Below are 20,221 nucleotides of genomic sequence, written 5' to 3'. Positions count from 1 at the left end.
TAACACAGTGCAAAGACCTTGAGCACAGGAGCAGGCGTTAACGCATCGGAAAAAAAAAAGCGCGACGTCAACGTCATCTGTAATCTAAACGCGAAGACGCCTACAGGCCTCCAAGATTCGCGCGCGCTATCTCGAAGGCAACGACGCATCGTTGATGGTCGCGCAGCGCGCATGCCCGCGCCCGCGCATGACTGCCGCGTCTTCCGCGACAGCGCGGGCAGCACCTGTTCTTGCGTTTGCGCTAGCGTACGTTCGTATCAAACGTCGCGGGGTGCAAATCGGTTCGTAACAATACATTGCAGGCTAATGGGCCTCGGCCGGGACCACATAAAAATTCGTATCAACCCGAAATTCGTACGAGCCGTGATCATATCACCGAGGTTTTACTGTACCAGACATGCTAAATCCTTGCTTCATCCTCTATGTTGCAGACCCCGGAGCCACCGGCGAGTGCGGCCCAGGAGGAGGAGTCCCAGCCTGCGCAGGCCCAGCAGCCCACTGCCCAGGAGGACGCGCGGGAGATCGTGGCGGGCCGGCCGTACCACTGGCGCGACTGGAGCCTGGTGCGGGGCCGCGACTGCCTCTACCTGTGGAGCGAGGCGGCCGCCCTGGAGCTCTCCCACGGCTCCAACGGATGGTTCCGCTTCATCCTCGACGGCAAGCTGGCCACCATGTACTCGAGCGGCAGCCCCGAGGGTGGCTCCGACTCCTCCGAGAACCGGGGCGAGTTCCTCGAGAAGCTCCAGAGGGCACGCACCCTGGTGAGCCGATGTAGCAGTGACCATAGGTCGGCATAAAATGTGGAGCTCAGGAGGAGGAGGAGAGGTTGAGGAAAGGAAAAGGCGCAACTTCTGCAACCCTAATTGAGAGCACGGCTCAGCGCCTGTGGAGCTCACTCACTCTCTCAAGGAATACATTTTGCTCTTGGGGCTCGCTCGGACTCGGGCTAGCCAAAATTTTCCTCAACTAGACTCACTCGGACTTGGACTTACTAGAATTTACTCGGACTCACACTCGCCAAGATATTACTCACCCGGATTCGCTCAGACCCTGACTCACGGCTCGATCTGTGTCTGAGTGAGTTCACCGACCTATGGCAGTGACATAGTACTTCAATATCCAGTGTGTCTGAAAAATTCAACCATTCTCTGTCGTCTCTCCAGTTGGTGTAAAGAGAGGAGAATTACAGTGCAAGGTAGCGTGAACTGCTGTCAACTGAGCTTGTATGACAGGGGAATTGCAGCGCATTGGACGAGAGACAACTGTGAAAAGAAGATGCAGTGCGAGTTCTTCATTATCTAATACACTACGATTCAGCTGTCAAACAAAGTCCTCATTTCGGCATGCTTATTATAGAAAGCATAATTACTTGTTTATATTAGGGATGGGCAAATAGTGAATTTCAGGTTCGAAGCGAATCCGAAGCGAATAGTGATCTGGTTGAATAATTTCGAATCGAATAGTTCGAATAGTACTCACCACATTTTATTAAGAAAAATGAGCATTTTCGTCATGACACTTGCACAATATTTTTAAGGGGAGACGCGGGTCTTGGAACGGTCAAAAATGGTAAAAAAATCGATTTTTCGCAAAGCTTATTTTCGAGGCGTTTGTACTTCTGAGCACCTACTCTCAAATTGTTAATGCTAAATTCGGTCGGGAAACGCGATAAAATGGCCTTTCAAAGCGCCCCGGCAGCACTAAAATGTCCCCAAAAGGACAAAATTTGTTCGAACTTCCCACGCGCCATGAGCGTTGCAGCGGGCCGAGCGCTGCCATCTTGGGCTAGATTTGAAGCTGTTTTCTTTGTGCACATTTTGCGCCATCTCAAAATGGCGTCGCTCAAGCAGAACGGCCGCCGTCGCGGGTTTTCTGAAGGTCGTTTCCAGGCCACTGATTGGCTATCACGCGGCGCGCTTTTCAAGCGCACCTTTCCGAGTCTCCCATTGGCTGGCACGACTGACACGTCATTTTTTTTTTCTTTGTGTTGGGTTCTCCGCCGTGGCTGTTTGTTCGTGTGCGCCTGCTTTTGCAATCGTGCGTGTTTCTCGACGGACCGCGTTTCCACTTTGTGCCGGTAGTTTTTCCACGCGATCGAGATGCCTGGAGACTCTCGTCTGAAACCATCGACGCAACGAGCTTTTGGAAGCCGTAAAGAACGGGCTTGGAACAAGGCGCCGGCTACAAGTGCACCGTCGGCAGCGGAGTTGGAGTCGCGGCCGGACCCTTTGGATCTGCCAGGAACTTCAACTGACGACACCGTGGGACCAAGTTCGACTAGCAAAACACTTCGGGTTGATGCCGCGTACTACTCAACGGCGGAGCAGGTGCAGCGAGTTGAGAGATCGGCGCAAACGAAGACTGTTCCGTCTGGAAAGTCTGCTACCCAGCGCAAGTTCGACCTTCTTGGAGTCAGCGCGGAGTGCCAGACCGGTGACGCCGGGACCGATTTTTTGCTCGTCGATATGAAAGTTTTGAGTAACTTTTTTGCACAAGCGAAGTGCGACAAATGCGACGCAAAAAGTCTCAGCGTGAGGAAGGCAACGAACAAGGAGTACGGCCTTGCGGTAAAGCTCATTTTTTCTTGCAGCAGTTGTGATTTCGAGAAGAAGCAATTTTCTTCTCCGAGAGTGAGCGGAACTGCCACCATCACTCCCTTCGAAGTCAACATGAGGGCCATGAAGGGGATACAGATGATAGGCAAAGGTGTTACTGCCCTTTCAGACTTTTGTGCGTGTATGAACCTTTCGCACCGAGGCTTGCACCACAAGACGTTTCAGGGACACCTAAAAAGTTTAGTGAAAGCCTGCGAAAACACAGCGACTGAAAGTGAAGCTGCTACTGTGGCAGTAATAAAAGAGCTGTATACAGACTTCCTGAACCCCATAGGGAACATTGATGGTGTGTTTGACGGCTCATGGATGACGCGAGGTTGGAGCTCACACATAGGTGTGGGCTGCATCATTGAGCTCTACACTGGCCTTGTAATTGATCATGTTGTTTACTCAAACTTTTGTCTCTGCTGTGCCCTGGGACCACAGCCGCAAGACGAAGGGCACACCGACTGGCTGGCAACCCACGAGTGCCAACGAAACATTGAATGCAACTCTGGCCGCATGGAAGTAGAGGCTGCGCTGACCATGTTTCAGAGGTCCTGGGCCAAGCATGGTCTGCGCTACACGACTGTGCTCTCTGATGGAGACAGCCGCACTTTTCATGCCTTGTCCGAAGCCGAGGTGTATGGCTTTATCCAAATAGACAAAAAGGACTGCATCAACCATGTCCACAAGCGGATGGGTGCAGCTTTACGGAACCTTGTGGACAAAAAGAAGGCTCAGGGTGAGTCTCTTGGGGGTAGAGGAAAGCTCACACAAGAGAAGATCAAGAAGATCGCGAATTACTACGGATATGCCCTGAGGAGCAATATCAATGACGTGCCAGCTATGAAGAGGGCAGTCGAAGCTACACTGCTGCACATGACGTCGACAGATGATGCACCAAAGCACTCAAAGTGCCCCGAGGGTGCTAGCTCTTGGTGCAAGTACAATAGAGCCTTGGCCAATGGGGAGAGTCCACCTTCACACAAGAATGCCCTGCCGGCTTGTGTTGGGGCTGCTATGGAGCCAGTCTTTGCGAGGCTCAGTGATGAGAGCCTGCTGGCACGGTGCTGTGAAGGGAAGACCCAGAACGCGAGTGAGAGTCTTCATTCAGTCATCTGGACCCAAACTTCAAAGAATGGGAACGCTTCGCTGGAAAGTGTGAAGCAAGCTGCCGCTGAGGCTGTTGCCATCTACAACCAAGGAAGAAGGGCAACCAACGAGTCCATTGCTGCAAGTTTGGGCTATGTTGCTGGGGATTGCCTTGTTCGACGAAGCCTAGAAAAAGACTCTCTGCGTTTACGCAAGGCAAATGCAACTCATCTGAAGAGCACCAACACAAAAAAGACTCTTGCAAGGCGATGCAAAATGGGTGCAACTGAAGATTACAGTCCTGAACTACTTTGAAGGTATTCTCTCAAGCATAGCAACCTATTACCCAGGGTAACATGCTGCCTAACATCTAGAAGGTTCTTCCTAAAGACTGAAAACACATGAGCAGCCAGTCGCTTGAGCCTCATATCCCATGGCTTTTCCAGAACCCCCCAGCCGCTTGTCATGGTGGGGTTTTGATCATGCTTTACACATTGGAAAAATTTTTTAGATATGATTCCTTGGGTGGAACAAGACACTTTCTGTTTTGTTTTGAAGGGAAACAGATGGGGAACATGTGAATAAAATTTATGGTTAAAGGTTCCTTTTAGAAATTTATACGGTGCGTGTCAAACTTCAAACGCGATTTTCTCAGCTTCACATTTTTTGCCAACTTGACCAGCCTTACGGATCTTTTCATTATGTTTTTGTAAGGTAATTTTGATAAATTTTATACCGTTGAATTCGTAAGAAATAGGACTGTGGAGCTTTGCTATTTTTTTGTGGCTAAGATGAACATATGAAATTTTGTGAACAATAATGTGAGCTAATTGCATTTCAAGATTACACAATGTCAATACAATTGAAAGTTCTTATATGATGATATATCTCAGTGACAATATAAATAGCATAGCTCCACATGGCAGGTTTTTGGCTACAGCTGCATCTTAAACAGAACCTAAAAATACTGAGGGAAAGTGTCTTAATGACCCGTAAGAAATTACCTAATTAGATTTCACTTACGCTCTCACAATTTGATAACTAATTGAAGTACATGGAAACTAATTATATTTTTTGAAAACAGGAGGAAGAAATACATATACACACCAAATTTCATTACAATATCTCCAATAATAAAACTTCGTTTTGAGACCAGTGTCTCCCCTTATTAAGAATTTTAACTAGGTGTGAGTGAATGTCACTTTTTTTGTTTTGAAATGAAGTGGAAGAAACCTTGAATAGTGTCAAGATTTGAATAGCAGTAGGTTGCAAATTATAAGTGGTGTAATATGTTACAATTTAAAAATTACTATACTTAGTGCATATAAGCCCATATAACACGTTTTTAAACTTTAAAAAATATGTACATTTAACCTTGAAGTGTGGCTTCGCGGCAGTGCAGATTTCCCCTGGATGGGTTGTTTCACGGCACAGCAACCAGACGCTGCAGTGAAACCACCTTTACAGGGGGTTATGTGCAGTCAAATGTATACATATTGTCACACTTACGTGGCGGTCTTGGCCCGGAAGCACGGAGACGAGGCGACTTGAAAAGAAATAAACTTTATTTGAGCGAACTTGTGCCCATAAAAGAACTGCGTGAAAAAAACGGTCGGTGGCCTCGAAACGGCCTGTGCGGTTCAGCGTCGGCGGAAGGAATGCCCGCGCTCTCTTCGCCGATACACATCAGTGTCTCACGTGGTCCCACTGCTTATCAAAAGCATGCCCCGCGCGAGCGACGGAACGACGCGCTACCGACGCCACACTGTAGATAAGCTGAGGGCGGTGCTGCGCAAAGAAGTGGGCACCAACATAAACGCACGTGGCAGTGTTCCCCCACGAAAGAGCATCGTCCCGATGCTACAAAGTAATCAATACAAATGAAACTGGAAGCTTTCTAACAAATAGTGTAGGAAAAAAATATACACATCACAAAAGATTGTCCGTGAGTCCGCTAACGCTGGAAAAACTTTTTCATGCGCACGACATGCACGACTTCAGGGCGCGCCCGGCGTCGTTGAGATTGCGCAACCCCATCAGGAACAACTTCATACGTGAGCGGCCCCAGACGCCGTGTGATCTTGTAAGGTCCAAAGTAGCGACGAAGGAGCTTCTCGCTGAGACCGCGACGGCGAATTGGTGTCCATACCATTACACGATCACCAGGTGCGAAATCCTGCTCGCGGCGTCGCAAGTTGTAGTGCCGGGCATCGGCGTGTTGCTGCTTCTTTATGAGTGTTCGGGCAAGCTGGCGGGCTTCCTCTGCACGTTGTAGAAATCCGGCAACATCTTCGTCGATGTTCTCATCATCGACGTGTGGTAGCATGGCGTCCAGCGTAGTCGTAGCGTCTCGGCCATGAACAAGTTTGAAAGGAGTCATATGCGTTGTCTCCTGCTGCGCCGTATTATACGCGAACGTAACGTAGGGGAGAACTTCGTCCCACGTCTTGTGCTCGACGTCCACGTACATAGCGAGCATATCGGCAAGCGTCATGTTGAAACGTTCCGTGAGGCCGTTTGTCTGGGGGTGGTAGGCTGTCGTACGGCGATGACAGGTGTGGCTGAAACGCAATATCTGTTGTGTGAGCTCTGCAGTGAACGCCGTTCCCCTGTCGGTAATAAGGACCTCAGGTGCGCCATGACGGAGAACGATGTTCCTCACAAAGAATCTTGCGACCTCTAGTGCACTCCCTGACGGTAACGCTTTCGTTTCGACGTAGCGCGTCAGGTAGTCCGTAGCCACCACTACCCATTTGTTCGCATTGGACGACGTCGGGAACGGACCAAGCAGGTCCATACTGATTTGCTGAAAGGGCTTCGTTGGGGGGTCAATTGGCTGCAGGAGTCCAGCCGGCCTAACAGGTGGGGTCTTGCGCCGTTGACAGTCGCGGCAGGTTCTTACATAGTGAGCAACGTCGGCGTTGAGACGCGGCCAGTAGTATTTTTCCCGGATTCTTGATAAAGTACGAGCGAATCCAAGATGTCCGGCAGTCGGCTCGTCGTGAGACGCCTGCAGAATCTCTTGCCGCAGATTGTGTGGCACGACTAAAAGGTACGTCGACCTATTCGGTGCAAAGTTCTTCTTCAAGAGTACGCCATTGCGGAGGCACAGTGACGAGATGACACGCCTGTACATCCTTGGTGGTGAATCGGTGTTGCTCTCCAGGAAGTCATTGACGCTGCGTAGGTCGGGATCTGCGCGTTGGTTGTCTGCGAAGTCACTAGCACTGATTATCCCAGGAAAACCGTCGTCGTCATCGTCGTTAGGTGGAGCTGGTTCAACGGGTGCTCTTGAGAGACAGTCTGCGTCTGAATGTTTTCTTCCCGACTTGTAGACCACTGTTACGTCAAACTCCTGTAGCCGTAAGCTCCAACGAGCTAAGCGACCGGACGGGTCCTTCAGGTTGGCGAGCCAGCACAATGCATGGTGGTCGCTGACCACTTTGAACGGCCTGCCGTACAAGTACGGTCGAAATTTTGTGACTGCCCAGATGACGGCCAGACACTCCTTTTCAGTTGTCGAGTAATTGCGTTCAGCCTTCGAAAGAGATCTGCTGGCGTACGCGATGACCTGTTCCTGTCCGTCCTTTGTTTGGACCAGTACAGCGCCAAGCCCTAAGCCACTTGCGTCTGTGTGAACCTCGGTGTCGGCGTCCTCATCGAAATGGCCAAGTAGTGGCGGCGACTGTAGCCGTCGCTGAAGTTCCCGGAAGGAGTCTTCTTGTGGCTTCTACAACTCATAATTCACGTTGGATTTCGTGAGGCGAGTAAGGGGCTCGGCGATTTGTGAGAAGTTCCGGACGAAACGCCTGTAATAGGCGCAAAGTCCCAGAAACCTCTGCACCGCCTTCTTGTCAGCTGGTGGTGGAAAGTTTGCGATGGCGGCTGTTTTCTGGGGGTCAGGGCGTACGCCATCACGATTAACTACATGGCCTAAAAACAGAAGTTCTTCGTAGGCGAAGCGGCACTTCTCTGACTTTATTTATTTATTTATTTATTTATTTATTTAATATACCTCAAAGGCCCCCCATCAGAGGGCTTTACATGAGGGTGTGGGCAAACAATGTAGGGTTAATAAAACAATGATTCTATGGCATTTCGAAAATTATCCGTGTTGGAATGATGGATGACACTTGGGGGAAGATCGTTCCAGTCCCTGGCTGCTTGGGCGAAAAAGGAGTGATGGTGGGCTGTGGTGCAAGCAGGGGGTGGGTAGACGGCCTTGAGGTGACTTGTGCGGGCTGAAGTGCGATGGGCTGATTGAATGGGAGAGTTATAATGAAACGCATGATACATTTTGTGATACAATGATAGCCTAGAAATCTTACGGCGTAGTTCAAGGTTAGGTAGACCTGCTTTTCTTTTAAGGTTAGTAACACTGGTATGATATGAGTAATCTGAGTAGATGAACCTAACTGCGCGGTTTTGAATTACTTCGATGGACTTACAAAGGTTAATTTGAGGTGGGTCCCAAATGGCGGATGCGTACTCTAGTTTTGGGCGAATGAGTGTTTTGTAGGCTAGTAATTTGACTGATGGAGGCGCAAGATGTAAGTTACGACGAAGGTAACCGACAACTCTGTTAGCATTGTTAACTATTTTACTTACGTGAAAAGACCAGTTTAGATTCTGTGAGATGTTAACACCAAGATATTTAATGGAACTTAGGGAAGAAACTATGGAGCCATTAATATTATAGTTAGCGGCAGGTAAGTTATGGCGTCTGTGAAATGAAACGAGTGCAGTTTTATTAGTATTTAGGACCATGAGCCATTTGCGACACCACTCGTCGAGTTTTAGTAGGTCATGCTGGAGAGTAATTGTATCTGAAACGTTAGTAATAGGTCGGTAGATTACACAGTCGTCAGCAAAGAGGCGGATGTTAGACGAAATATTATCGGGTAAGTCATTGATGTAAATCAAAAAGAGGAGGGGGCCTAGAACTGTACCTTGAGGCACACCGGAGATTACGTTAGAAAGGGATGAGGGCGTGTCGTTAGCTTCTACAAATTGCTGATGGTTAGTGAGGAAGTCTTGAATCCAATTGTAGACAAGTTGGTTAAGGTTTAATTGAGAGAGCTTTAGTAGTAGGCGGTTGTGGGGAACTTTGTCAAAGGCTTTCTCAAAGTCAATAAAAAGGGCGTCAACTGGTATGTTAAGGTCTACGCTAGCGCTTAGGTCATGGATGAATAGTGCAAGCTGAGTATCGCATGAAAGTCCCTTTTGGAATCCATGTTGGTTAGGATGAAAAAATTTAACTGAGGTAAGGAACTTAGCAATTTGCGAATGAATTGTATGTTCCATTATTTTTGAACAGATGCTGGTTAGGGATATGGGCCTGTAACTAGATGAACCTGGCTTTGGAACCGGAACGATCTTACCCACTTTCCAGTCGTGAGGAACGATGCCGGATGAGAGTGATTGCTGAAAAATATGAGAAAGAATAACACTGGTAATTTCTTTGGTGTTTTTCAACACCTTAGCATTAATACCATCGATGCCGCAGGATGATGTAAGTTTTAACGATTCGATGATTTTCTGGATGCCCTGAGGTGAAAAAATGACGTCTGGCATGGTGGGGTAGTTGTGGGGGGAGACATCAGGGAGGTTTCCAATGGGCTCTCTGGTAAAAACTGAAGAAAAGGTAAGGTTTAGTGCTTCTGCTACTGCGTTATTCGGGATAGGTTGTCCGGTATGATCCATTATTGATATGCATCTGTTTTCGTTCTGTGGGTTAATCACTCTCCAGAATTGTTTTGGGTTAGTGCGGAGTAAGTTGGGCAAGGTGGTATTATTAAACAGCCGCTTCGCTTTATCGACGGCAGAGCAGAATAGTTTCGCGGTGGCCTGGTATTTTTGCCACGCCACAGGATTGTTAGTGTTTTTTGCGGTGCGAAATTGCCGTTTCTTTTTGTTTTTCAGCCTCTTGAGTTCAGGGCTAAACCAGCGGGAGGTGCTACGTTCACTAATTGTAATTGTTGGAATGTAAATACTGATTAGCTCATTCATTTTAGATTTAAACATTGACCAATTTTCTGTGATAGATCGCTTGTTAAAATCTTTAACTAGAAACTGCCAAAATTTCGTTAGTTCTTTATTGAAGTTATTGTAATCGCCCTTATCGTATAGGGTAAGTTTTTTGCGTGTTTTTTCTGCGCGGTTCAGCCTACATTGGAAGGTGCCATGAATGACCTTATGGTCGCTGATTTCGTCGAGGTATGAAAGCGGGGTAATTCTATCGGGATGGGTTGTTAATACTAAATCAAGTATATTGGCGGTATGTAACGGAACGTTAGACCCGACGATTTGATTGCCTCGAGTACTGCCTGTAGCCTTTGGAGGTGTTCTTCAAAGTTTGCTGCAAAAACAACGACGTCGTCGAGATAAACGAGGCAGGTTTGCCACTTGAGTCCTGCCAAAACTGTGTCCATAACTCGTTGAAATGTGGCGGGTGCAGAACAAAGTCCAAATGGCATGACTTGAAATTCAAATAGGCCGTCCGGTGTAATGAATGCGGTCTTCTCCCGGTCTCTTTCATCGACTTGAATCTGCCAATAACCCCTCTTCAAGTCCATCGAGGAAAAGTACTTGGCACTGCAGAGTCGGTCAAGAGCGTCATCGATTCTCGGTAGTGGGTACACATCTTTTCTCGTGATGCTGTTGAGTCGGCGGTAATCGACGCAAAACCTCAGTGTACCATCTTTTTTCTTCACGAGTACGACGGGTGAAGACCACGGGCTATTCGATGGCTTAATGATGTTTTCGCGAAGCATTTCCTCGACTTGTGCTCTGATTGCGTCGCACTCTCGTGGTGAAACGCGATATGGGCTCCGGCGGATGGGTCGGGCTGATTCGTCGGTGATTATACGGTGCTGCGCAATCGGCGTGTGTCCGATTTTAGATGACTTTGAGAAGCATTCGGCATAACCCAGAAGAAGACTGCGTAACTTTTCTTGCTTGTGCTCTGGAAGGTCAGGGTTGACGTCAAAGGTCGGGTCATCTTTCATCAGCGATGATACGTCGGCGGATGATTGTGACAGCGTACATGCGCTTCCTACTTCGTCAATCTGTTTTACAAATGCGATCGTCGTGCCTTTATTCAAGTGCTTGTGCTCGGAACTGAAGTTCGTTACGAGAATGTCTGCTCGGCCTCGATGTAATTGCACCACGCCACGTGCGACACATATTTGTCGATCTAAAAGCAACTGCGCATTCGTTTCGACGATCACGACTCCGGCTGATTTTTCTTTCGTTTCGACGGATGCGAAGACGCTTGTACGGGGTGGGATTGTCACTTCATCTTCAAGGATTGCGAGGGGGGCACTTTGGTAGCCGGTGCTTTCCGGTGACAAGGATCGCTCACTGGTAAGCGTAAAAGATCCTGTTTTGAGGTCGATCACTGCACCATTTTCGGTCAGGAAATCCATCCCAAGGATGATGTCACGTGAGCACTGTTGCAAAACGACAAAGTTCACTGGGTACGTATTACCGTGAAAAATCACTCGCGCGGTGCAACGTCCAATTGGCGTTACGAGATGCCCTCCTTCCGTGCGAATCTGTGGTCCGTCCCACGCAGTTCTTACTTTCCTCAGATGCGCTGCAAACGGTCCGCTTATCACTGAGTACAGTGCAGACCACTTATAACGTAACCGCATACAGTGCAGGACCGGTTATAACGCGGTCTTTTTCGACTCCCGTTTACCCTCCCATAGAACCGCATTTATACGCATACCGCTTATTGTGCAGTCCCCCAAGATGAAATACCGTTTATAATGCGGTTGCGGGAAAATATTTCTGACAAACGCGGTAGCGAGTGCGGTTCTCAAAGGAGGTACGCCGCTGGGGAGGGAGCGACGAGGTCATTACGAAGGGCGAGGGCACGCACAGTGAACGAACGAGGGGCGGAGGGAGGAAAAAGACCGCGGCAGCGCTGTGCGGGTTCGCCGAGTGGGGAAGGATGGTGGTTGCCTAGGCGACGGAGTAGCCTTTGCACCGGCGGCGGCAAGGCTCCGCTCCGCGGCCGCTTGCCGGCAGCGCGTTCCGCGTGGAACGTACGATCGCGTCCTCATCAAGTGCGCTTTAAAGTAAGTTTCCTGTCGGGAAAAGCGTCGTCGTTATCACACTTGCTACAGATATCGCGTTTGCTACCTCGTCCGCAAATTGAAAAGTTTTGCGGCTTCATGACGCGAGCTTTCGCCTTTTCTGCCAGTGCGCGGACTTAAACGAGCTTGGCGGGCTTTTGTCGCCGTTGTCACCCGGCCGCGAACACAAACTTCGTATCACGCGCGCTGTTCTTGGGTTAGTGCTTGAGTGCGATCTTTTTGACGTCCGATCTTCATGTTGTCTTGGACAAACTTCCCGCGACAACATGCTGAACCGTAGGCTAAGCCTAATCAGCGTTGGTTGCTTTTCGGTAGCGGTCGCGGGTGATAAAAGTTGCGGTTTGGTGCGGAATCAACGAAACTTTTTGCGATGGCTGCACTTGAAGGGAAGGGAATCATATCGTTAATGAAAACGAGGGCGTGGTTGGCACATGCAACTCTCGAATGGTGGTTCCGGATTCGATTGCAATGTCTTGGACATCGCGTGCACGCCCGTGAAATCGAACGATCGGTACCGCTCAGCACGTGAAATTTCGGTCGCGATTCGACATGGTTTCTGTGTAATGCTCATACCTCGAGGTGGCCTGAAATGTAGTCGGCGAATTTCCACGATGGCGCTTTGTTTTCCTTGCTTTTTTCCCCCGTGTTCATTTCGTTGGCAATGTGGGTCTTTGGCGGTTAATTTTTTAACATTCGGAGATTTAAGTGGTTGTAAGCGCCCCAAATCGCATATGTCGATTATCGGACACGCGAGGCTACATGCTCAACACGTTTTGCGCAAGTGCAGCCTTTGAAGAAGGTTGTTTTGGTTATAGTGCGGTACCGCTTATAGTGCGGATATTCGCGACTCCGGCGACTTACGTTATAAGCGGTCTATACTGTAATCGGCGCCAGTGTCAACGAGCGTGGTTACTTGACGTCCGTCGATCATGACCTGTATGTCGGCACTTGGCGTACGGCTTCGGGGTCGAGTAGTGATCGATTGTGCGGTGTGTCGCTTGGACCGGTCACGGCTGCGTCGACTGCAAGTTTCGAACTTGGGCGTTGTCGCGGTGTTAAGTCGTAGTGACCCAGCGTCGGATCGTGGCGTCACGTCGTCGGGTTGTCGCGCCACGGCAACGGTTCGTGGCGTTGCTGTTGGAGGGTCTTGCTTGGTTCGCTGGGAAGCGGCGTCACCTCCGTACGTCGCTGTCGTTAGTTTCCCTGACGAGGGCTTGGAGATCGCTCTCCTGTTCCGTAGAAGCGCGCTGAGTGTGGCGACTGGGTGCGGCGTGATTGCGGTGAAGGCGACCTGGGGCGGGACTGCGCTTGTCCTTCCATTTCTCTCAGATATGCCTCGATTTCATGCGGCCGCTGGCCTGGAAGGGGGCGGTGGCGTTGACGCTGAAACCTCGCAGGCCCATCCGGCGGTAAGGGCACGTTCGGAGCACGTGGCCGGCTTCGCCACAGTGGAAGCATAACGGGCGTCGGTTTGGTGTCCGCCAAAGGTCAGCCTTCTTCGCAGTGGCTTCTTGATAAGCCATAGGTCGGCTTTGCAGCGGCGGTCGTGATAACGGCGTGTAGGGCTGGGGAGGCGGTGACGGTGTGTACGTATCAGTTCGCGTGACTAGAGGCATCTGGCTACGGATAGCATCGGCATAAGTCATCACTGCGGGCTGCGGCACTGGTTGCAACACTGTCTGGGTCGGAAATGCTGTTCCGAGCGCCTGATGCAGCTAGTCGCGTATGACGCTTGTCAGAGGTGCGACATGTGGGCTAGCCGCAGGGAGCAATTTCTGAAGTTCTTCGCGGATTATGGTCCGTATGGTCGCACGAAGACTATGAGCATCTGGTGTATCAAAGTCCACGTTGCCCGAAGAAACAGCTGGCAAGCCGCGGTTGTATTGTCTGGCTCGCAGGTCAAGTGTTTTTTCAATTGTTGCCGCCTCTGTCACAAATTCTGCAACTGTCTTCGGCGGGTTGCGAATGAGGCCGACGAACAACTGTTCCTTCACGGCTCACATCAGGTACTGGAGTTTCTTTTCCTCAGTCATATAGTCGTCCACGTGTCGGAAGATCTTCTGCATTTCCTCGACAAACACAGTTACAGGCTCATTGGGGTGCTGCTGACGGGTCTGGAGCATCGCCTCAGCCTGTTCTTTTCGGTGGGGGTGTGGGAATGTAGATGCCAGCCGTCTTTTAAAAATGTCCCAAGTCGTCAAGGAAGTCTCCTGGTTTTCATACCAAGTTCGGGCGGAGTCTTCGAGAGAGAAAAAGACGTTGCGCAGTTTGTCTTCTTCTGACCACTTGTTATACGATGCGACTCTCTCGAACCTGTCCAGCCACTCTTGCGAGTCCTCGCAGGCGGAGCCATGAAACTTCGGTGGTTCCTTCGGTTGTTGGAACGTAAACGTAGCGGGATCAGCGGTGTTTGTCATCGTTGTTGAAGGATGCGCTTTCACGTGTCGTTCAGGGTCTTCCAACAGTCCGTACTCCGGAGGCAGTCCCTGGCGCCTTCGACTGGTTCGGGTTTCTCCCGGGTTGTCTACCTTCACGGCTTCGGTGCGGTCATCTTTGCGTAAGGGGCTAGCTTCACGGCTTGAAGGGGGTGATCCAACCATAAGCACCTCCACCAAATGTCACACTTACGTGGCGGTCTTGGCCCGGAAGCACGGAGACGAGGAGACTTGAAAAGAAATAAACTTTATTTGAGCGAACTTGTGCCCATAAAAGAACTGCGTGAAAAAAACGGTCGGTGGCCTCGAAACGGCCTGTGCGGTTCAGCGTCGGCGGAAGGAATGCCCGCGCTCTCTTCGCCGATACGCATCAGTGTCTCACGTGGTCCCACTGCTTATCAAAAGCATGCCCAGCGCGCGAGCGACGGAACGACGCGCTACCGACGCCACACTGTAGATAAGCTGAGGGCGGTGCTGCGCAAAGAAGTGGGCACCAACATAAACGCACGTGGCAATATATTCGTTCATTTCGAATACTTCGAAATTTCGAATAATCTAAATTCGTATCGAAGCGAATTCGAATACTTTAATATTCGTTCGAATATTCGAAACGCCCAAATATTCGCCCATCCCTAGTTTATATTTATGGGCAAAACAGCTGTTATGTGAGAAGTATTCAGTTCTACATTTGATTTTGTTTCGAAATGTTACATCAGTGTTCAGTTGCATTAGCTTTCACAACAACAATGGATACAAGTCGTAGGGAACCATGCAAACTTTAATAGACACAAGCAGAGAAACGAGTGCTTTTGCATATCATTTTCAGTTTTTTACTAGAGCTGTGCGAATAGCAAAATTTTGGGTGCGAAGCGAATTCGAATAATAAAGATTGAGTGCGAATCGAATGGAATAATTTCGAATAATTTTCGAATATTTCTTAAACATTTTTCGAATAATTCGAAGTGAAATTACAGAAAAAGTTGCAGAGAATCCATAAGTATGTTCTTGTGAGATTGCAACATGAAAGTGTTTTTTTTTCGCTAGGTTGATGAAGCGCTGGCGGGGTCATATTTCATAGTTGTCTTTCTTATCAAGAGTGAGGCAATGTAGAGGCCGAATTGTATTTATGTACATGATTTGATGCAACCAAAGTGTTGCCTACAACACTTTACACGTGGTAAGCAGAGATGCCATTTCCTCAGCCTCTCCTCCTCTTTCAACTTCTGTGGAAGCCCAATTGATGTGGCAGAGAAGGGTGTGCTCCCTTCAAGTCCGGAGTTCCAAATCTGCCTCGTAGGTGTCGATATATAAGAACATCTGAAATTTTGGATGCTACAAAGCTTCGGCGTCCGATTTTTCGGACTTCCTGCCCAAATTTCAGGTCCAAAACAGCATTAATTGAGCCCCCAACTCTACCATATCTTTCATCTCCATATTGGAACCAGCGTTTTCTTGAGTTAATACATCTGCGACCGTAGCGGAGCTTGAAGGGCAGCTTTGCCGCAATGCGGGGGTGTGATGAGGTGAAGCATATTGAAAATCTAGGGACCACTTTCAAACGGACGTTGACTGTCTCTTGGCTAAGTTCGACCGTAACGGACCTTGAAAGGCAGCTTTGCCGCAATACGGGGGTGTGAGGAGGTGAAGCATATTGAAAATCTAGGGACCACTTCCAATAGGACGTTGACCGTCTCTTGCCTAAGTTCGACCGTAACGGAGCTTGAAAGGCAGCTTTGCCGCAATACGGGGGTGTGATGAGGTGAAGCATATTGAAAATCTAGGGACCATTTCCAACCGGACTTTGTCTCTTGGCTAAGTTCGACCGTAACGGAGCTTGAAAGGCAGCTTTGCCGCAATACGCAATTGTAATGAGGTGAAGCATATTGAAAATCTGAAGGGGTCACTTTCAACCGGACGTTGACTGCATTTGTCTTTGGGAAGTTCGAATAGTTCGAATAGTAAAATTTCAGTGCGAATCGAATCGAATAGCAAACACTATTCGAAAAATATTCGAAATTTCGAATATTCGCACACCCCTATTTTTTACAAAACTTTGTGTGCTAAAGAATGAACGAAAGGGAAATTTCAAGGGCTCGTTTTTCTTTGTTAGACACAAGATTAATGAGAACTGAAAGACAACCAAGCCAAGCAAAGTATAGGGGACGCTATTTGTTGTACTTATGATATAAATTTAATATAATAGCATACTCTTCATACATCACCGCATGCTTGCTGCACTGAGGTGCCTATTGAACACTGCAGTATCGAATATGTTGTCCCACTTGGCGCTGTTTCAAAATGCAAACGCGTGTGCGTGCAGGTGAAGCCGCATACCCCAAGTCAGCCCCTGCTCTCGAGCCCCAGCGCACTGCGTCTGGTAGTGGGCAACTGGTCGCTCTCGTGTCGGCGGGAGGGGGAGCTGGCCATCCACAACTCGGACGGTCAGCAGCAGGCCACCCTGCTGCGCGAGGACCTGCCGGGCTTCATCTTCGAGTCCAACCGGGGCACCCGGCACTCCTTCACAGCCGAGACCTCCCTGGGACCAGAGTTCGCCGCGGGCTGGGCGGGTCGCCGCGGAAGGCGCCTCCGCTCCAAGATGGAGGCACTCAAGCAGAAAGTAATTCGCTTACGAGAGTTGCTTGCGGTAACATTGTGCATTTGTGCTGATGCAAAGTAATTAACATGACAAGGGGGTCCAAAGGGAGATATTCAATTAAAAAATAAATTAATGTACGGGCAGCGGTCCGGGTTTGTAAATTAAAATGTGCACAAGTTTACGCAGATCGTTTTATGCAAGAATGCAGGGACTACGGGAGGTATGCAATGACATCGTCAAGGTTGCCGTTTTGTTGTACAGCCAGTACACTGAGAAACTGTACTTCTTCCCTTTCTGTTCACCTCTAGAAGCACAGTGAAAGCTGTGAATTGTGCGACAAAACAGCATATGTTGAACTCGTGTGTATACTTCATATTCAAAAACAGCATAGGAAAACAAGGCAGTCCTTTTTTTTTTCAAGAAATGACCTGAGATTGCCATAAGACATTGCTGGCAGAGGGTTTACTGCATCTAAAAAACGAAAGAAAGTAAGTCCACTTTTTCAGCGCACTTGATCTTTAGGAGAAATCTTGCACTTCCTAAATTTCTGTGCTGTTATCCCTGATGATGCACAACCAACCAACTAGCATCGTTTCAAATGTTTCTCAACTGTTTTGGTCAATCAAAAGCTTTTTTAATGCCTTCGTGTGTCTGCTACTGATGAGCAAGCTAGACTGAAATGTCAGGCTGCAGGCGACACCTCTGTTCAAATTTTCGCAACATTCTGTGTGTATCATCATGTTGGTCCAGAGGGAGCTAACGAAGCCTCTCCGTGTGTGCAGGTGCGGGTGCAGGCGCGTGACATCTACAACGCCCACTTCCGAAGTGCCCAGGCACAGCCCCGGGTGGTGGTCACCAGGCTGTGCAAGATCGTGGACCAGATCGACCGTGCCTGTCAGAAACAGCTCTCCAGCTGGCAGGAGGTGAGGCCAGAGATGGCTGCTGGTTATCGGTCTGTTCTATGTTTAAAAAAAAAATTTAAATCCCATGTAAATTTATGCGTAAACCTTTTTGTTCCCAACAAATGAAACTTTTTCTGCATGAAGTCTTACACCTATCAGGTGCAAGTGTGAGAACTGTTATATGTAGAAATAAGAGAAGATACGATTGACTGACTCTGAAAGAAAACTGCTCTTGGTTTTGGTTTCCTTGCGTTTTCATGAGCATACCGGAATATAGCTCGACCCCCCGACTTCGACTAATAAAAATCGAAAAAAAAAAAACGTACATGGAGCAGCAAAAGTTTCAGAAGGCGCCTTTACCGTGAAACAAATGCAGCTTCAAATGGTGCTCAGTGAAAATGCCATTTATTTACACGTGCATTTACACACAAGTTTAACATGGCAGAAAGCCAAAAGATGGGCTCAAGCATTATCTTTGTAAAACGTCACAACCATCTTGACAGCTTTAATTTGGATGCACTCTGAGGTCACCGGTAGCAATCACGACGCGAGCGCGGCTCTTTGATAAACTCTCCAACCTTCGTCTACAGCTCTAGATACGCTGCGGTCTCGCACCGACACAAAGTTTTCTTCTGATCGCTGCTTGTGGTTATGTGATCCTTCAGGGTCCGCCAGTAGTGAATGCTTCTGTGGTGCACTCGATCTGCTCACTAATCATAGCCATATGTGCCGCTGTAACCAGAGCTGCAAGCATTGCAGGAAGCAACAAAGAGTATCTGGCTGGATTGGAGCAACGAGAACACCCGTGCAAAGATAAACTTCCAGTTAGAGTAGAAGCTCGTTGATACGTTTCGGAAAAAAACACAGAACATAAACGTACGATCTGAGAAAACGTACGATCCGAATCGAGTAAAAATTGAGGCTGACAAGCCCACATTTGAAGTGCAAGGGCAAAAAACATTTATTTCTCAAAAAACATGGAGGGACTCTTTTATTTTCGAACTCGTGGCATCTCACTGGCAGCCAGAGGTCAGCCAGCTAGTTCCACTCCTGACTGGAAATAACGAGTTTTTTTCGACTCTACTCGTGGTCACGTGCGTTGAAATCACGAGGCAACCCGAATATTGCAAAATCAAACTCGGGGAGAACCGGTGTAAACGTAAAGAAATGCTACTGCCGTGTCAGCAGACGAAACTTTGCGCCACATCAGCGTAGGTTCTGTCGGTTGTTTCTGCGTTGCCGCTTGGAAATATGGGGCTAGGTTTGCTGAAGAGCGAAAGTGCATACGCGTTTGGGATACGATCGAGCATACGCGTTTGGGATACGATCACGTACGTTCGCCATGTCACGCGCGACTCGCCCTGTCCGTGAAGAAAACTGCCGCCCTGCGCACGTAACAATCACGGTACAACACGATTTGTGAAATCTCGTGAAATTCATAAGTGTCCCCGAAAGCAACAGCTGTTCACGGCAATCGCATACAACGTCGCACACTTGCGTTGATCAGTTTGCGTTCTGTCTTGAGACATGCGCTGGTATGTTCGCCGCCACTCGTAATCGCACCATCTCACACGGTGGAACGGGCTTTAAAAGATAACGCCCGGCGCAAAGGCAACCGAAGGTGAAGTCCCCAAGCGCTCGTGTTGCGGTCTGTCGAGTCCTCACAAAGATGGCGGCGAGCGCATCTCGTTTTGGTGTCTGATATGCGGAAACCTCCCAGATATCTTCCAGAACAAATTTTTTCTGGCAGCTTCTGAAACCCGCTGGTCCAGAGAAAAACAAACGTCGACTGGAATTGTGCCGGGCGGAGCAACCCGAAAAGGAACGCGCTCCGGGAGAAAAGTATGGGGGAAATTATCGGCCATATTCACTGGGCACAATGGCGGCGTTGCTATGGTTACATTACGCGTCGCGGGATGTTGTGCGGCGGCGGCATGTGCGTTTCCGTAGGTCTTGTACTGAACCATAGCGGACTGGAGGAGCGACAGCCTTCATTCTTTGGGCCGCATTGTTAGTTCCCCCAGCTGTTGTTGTAGCCATGGGGTCTGAACAAAAGTGTGTGGAACGAGTGTGCATCTATGTACCGTGCTACGGATGAAGGGTTTGCAGTGCTCAGCAAAATCGTGCCAAGTGCTACAGAAGATAGTTGTTTTTTTTTTGTTTTTGTTTTTTGAAAGCTGTTTGATGATTCTGACGGCCAGTGTCGCCGCCTGCCTTCGGGTCGGTGTGTGGTTGACAGAGAGCGGCGATCGAGCAATTCGGAGAAGGCACGGAGGGGACGATCAAGCAATTCGGAAGAGACTCGGAGGGGACAGTTGAGCAAAACAGAGAAAGCGCGGAGGGGCTGAAAGGCACTGCGGAGAAGCCGCCGTCGCCGCGCGGCGGCTGTCTGCCACTTCGCGCTTCACAAGTACACGAGAGGGCTGTTTTTGCACACCTGAATGAAAGTGTCTGAGTACAAAACGTATCATATGACTGCAGTTTTCCGCGGTGCTGA

General features: G+C 49.0%; 1 protein-coding gene across 3 annotated transcripts in view; it reads left to right on the top strand.

Moving 5' to 3' along the window:
* The window catches only part of LOC119373404 (E3 ubiquitin-protein ligase HECTD1), a 338,907-nt gene that overhangs the window by 249,397 nt on the left and 69,289 nt on the right, over positions 1 to 20,221 (top strand). For all 3 annotated transcript variants that reach the window (XM_049411288.1, XM_037643436.2, XM_049411287.1), the window contains exons 12-14: positions 432 to 761; positions 16,547 to 16,843; positions 17,605 to 17,745. In XM_049411288.1, coding sequence (XP_049267245.1) covers positions 432 to 761; positions 16,547 to 16,843; positions 17,605 to 17,745 — 768 coding nt within the window. The remainder of the gene's footprint in view (positions 1 to 431; positions 762 to 16,546; positions 16,844 to 17,604; positions 17,746 to 20,221) is intronic.

The sequence above is a fragment of the Rhipicephalus sanguineus genome, chromosome 11 (assembly GCF_013339695.2).
Source record: "Rhipicephalus sanguineus isolate Rsan-2018 chromosome 11, BIME_Rsan_1.4, whole genome shotgun sequence".
NCBI classification, from domain to species: Eukaryota; Metazoa; Arthropoda; class Arachnida; order Ixodida; family Ixodidae; genus Rhipicephalus; species Rhipicephalus sanguineus.
Note: the sequence above shows the minus strand (reverse complement) of the source record. Positions and strands in the feature narration are given on the sequence as shown.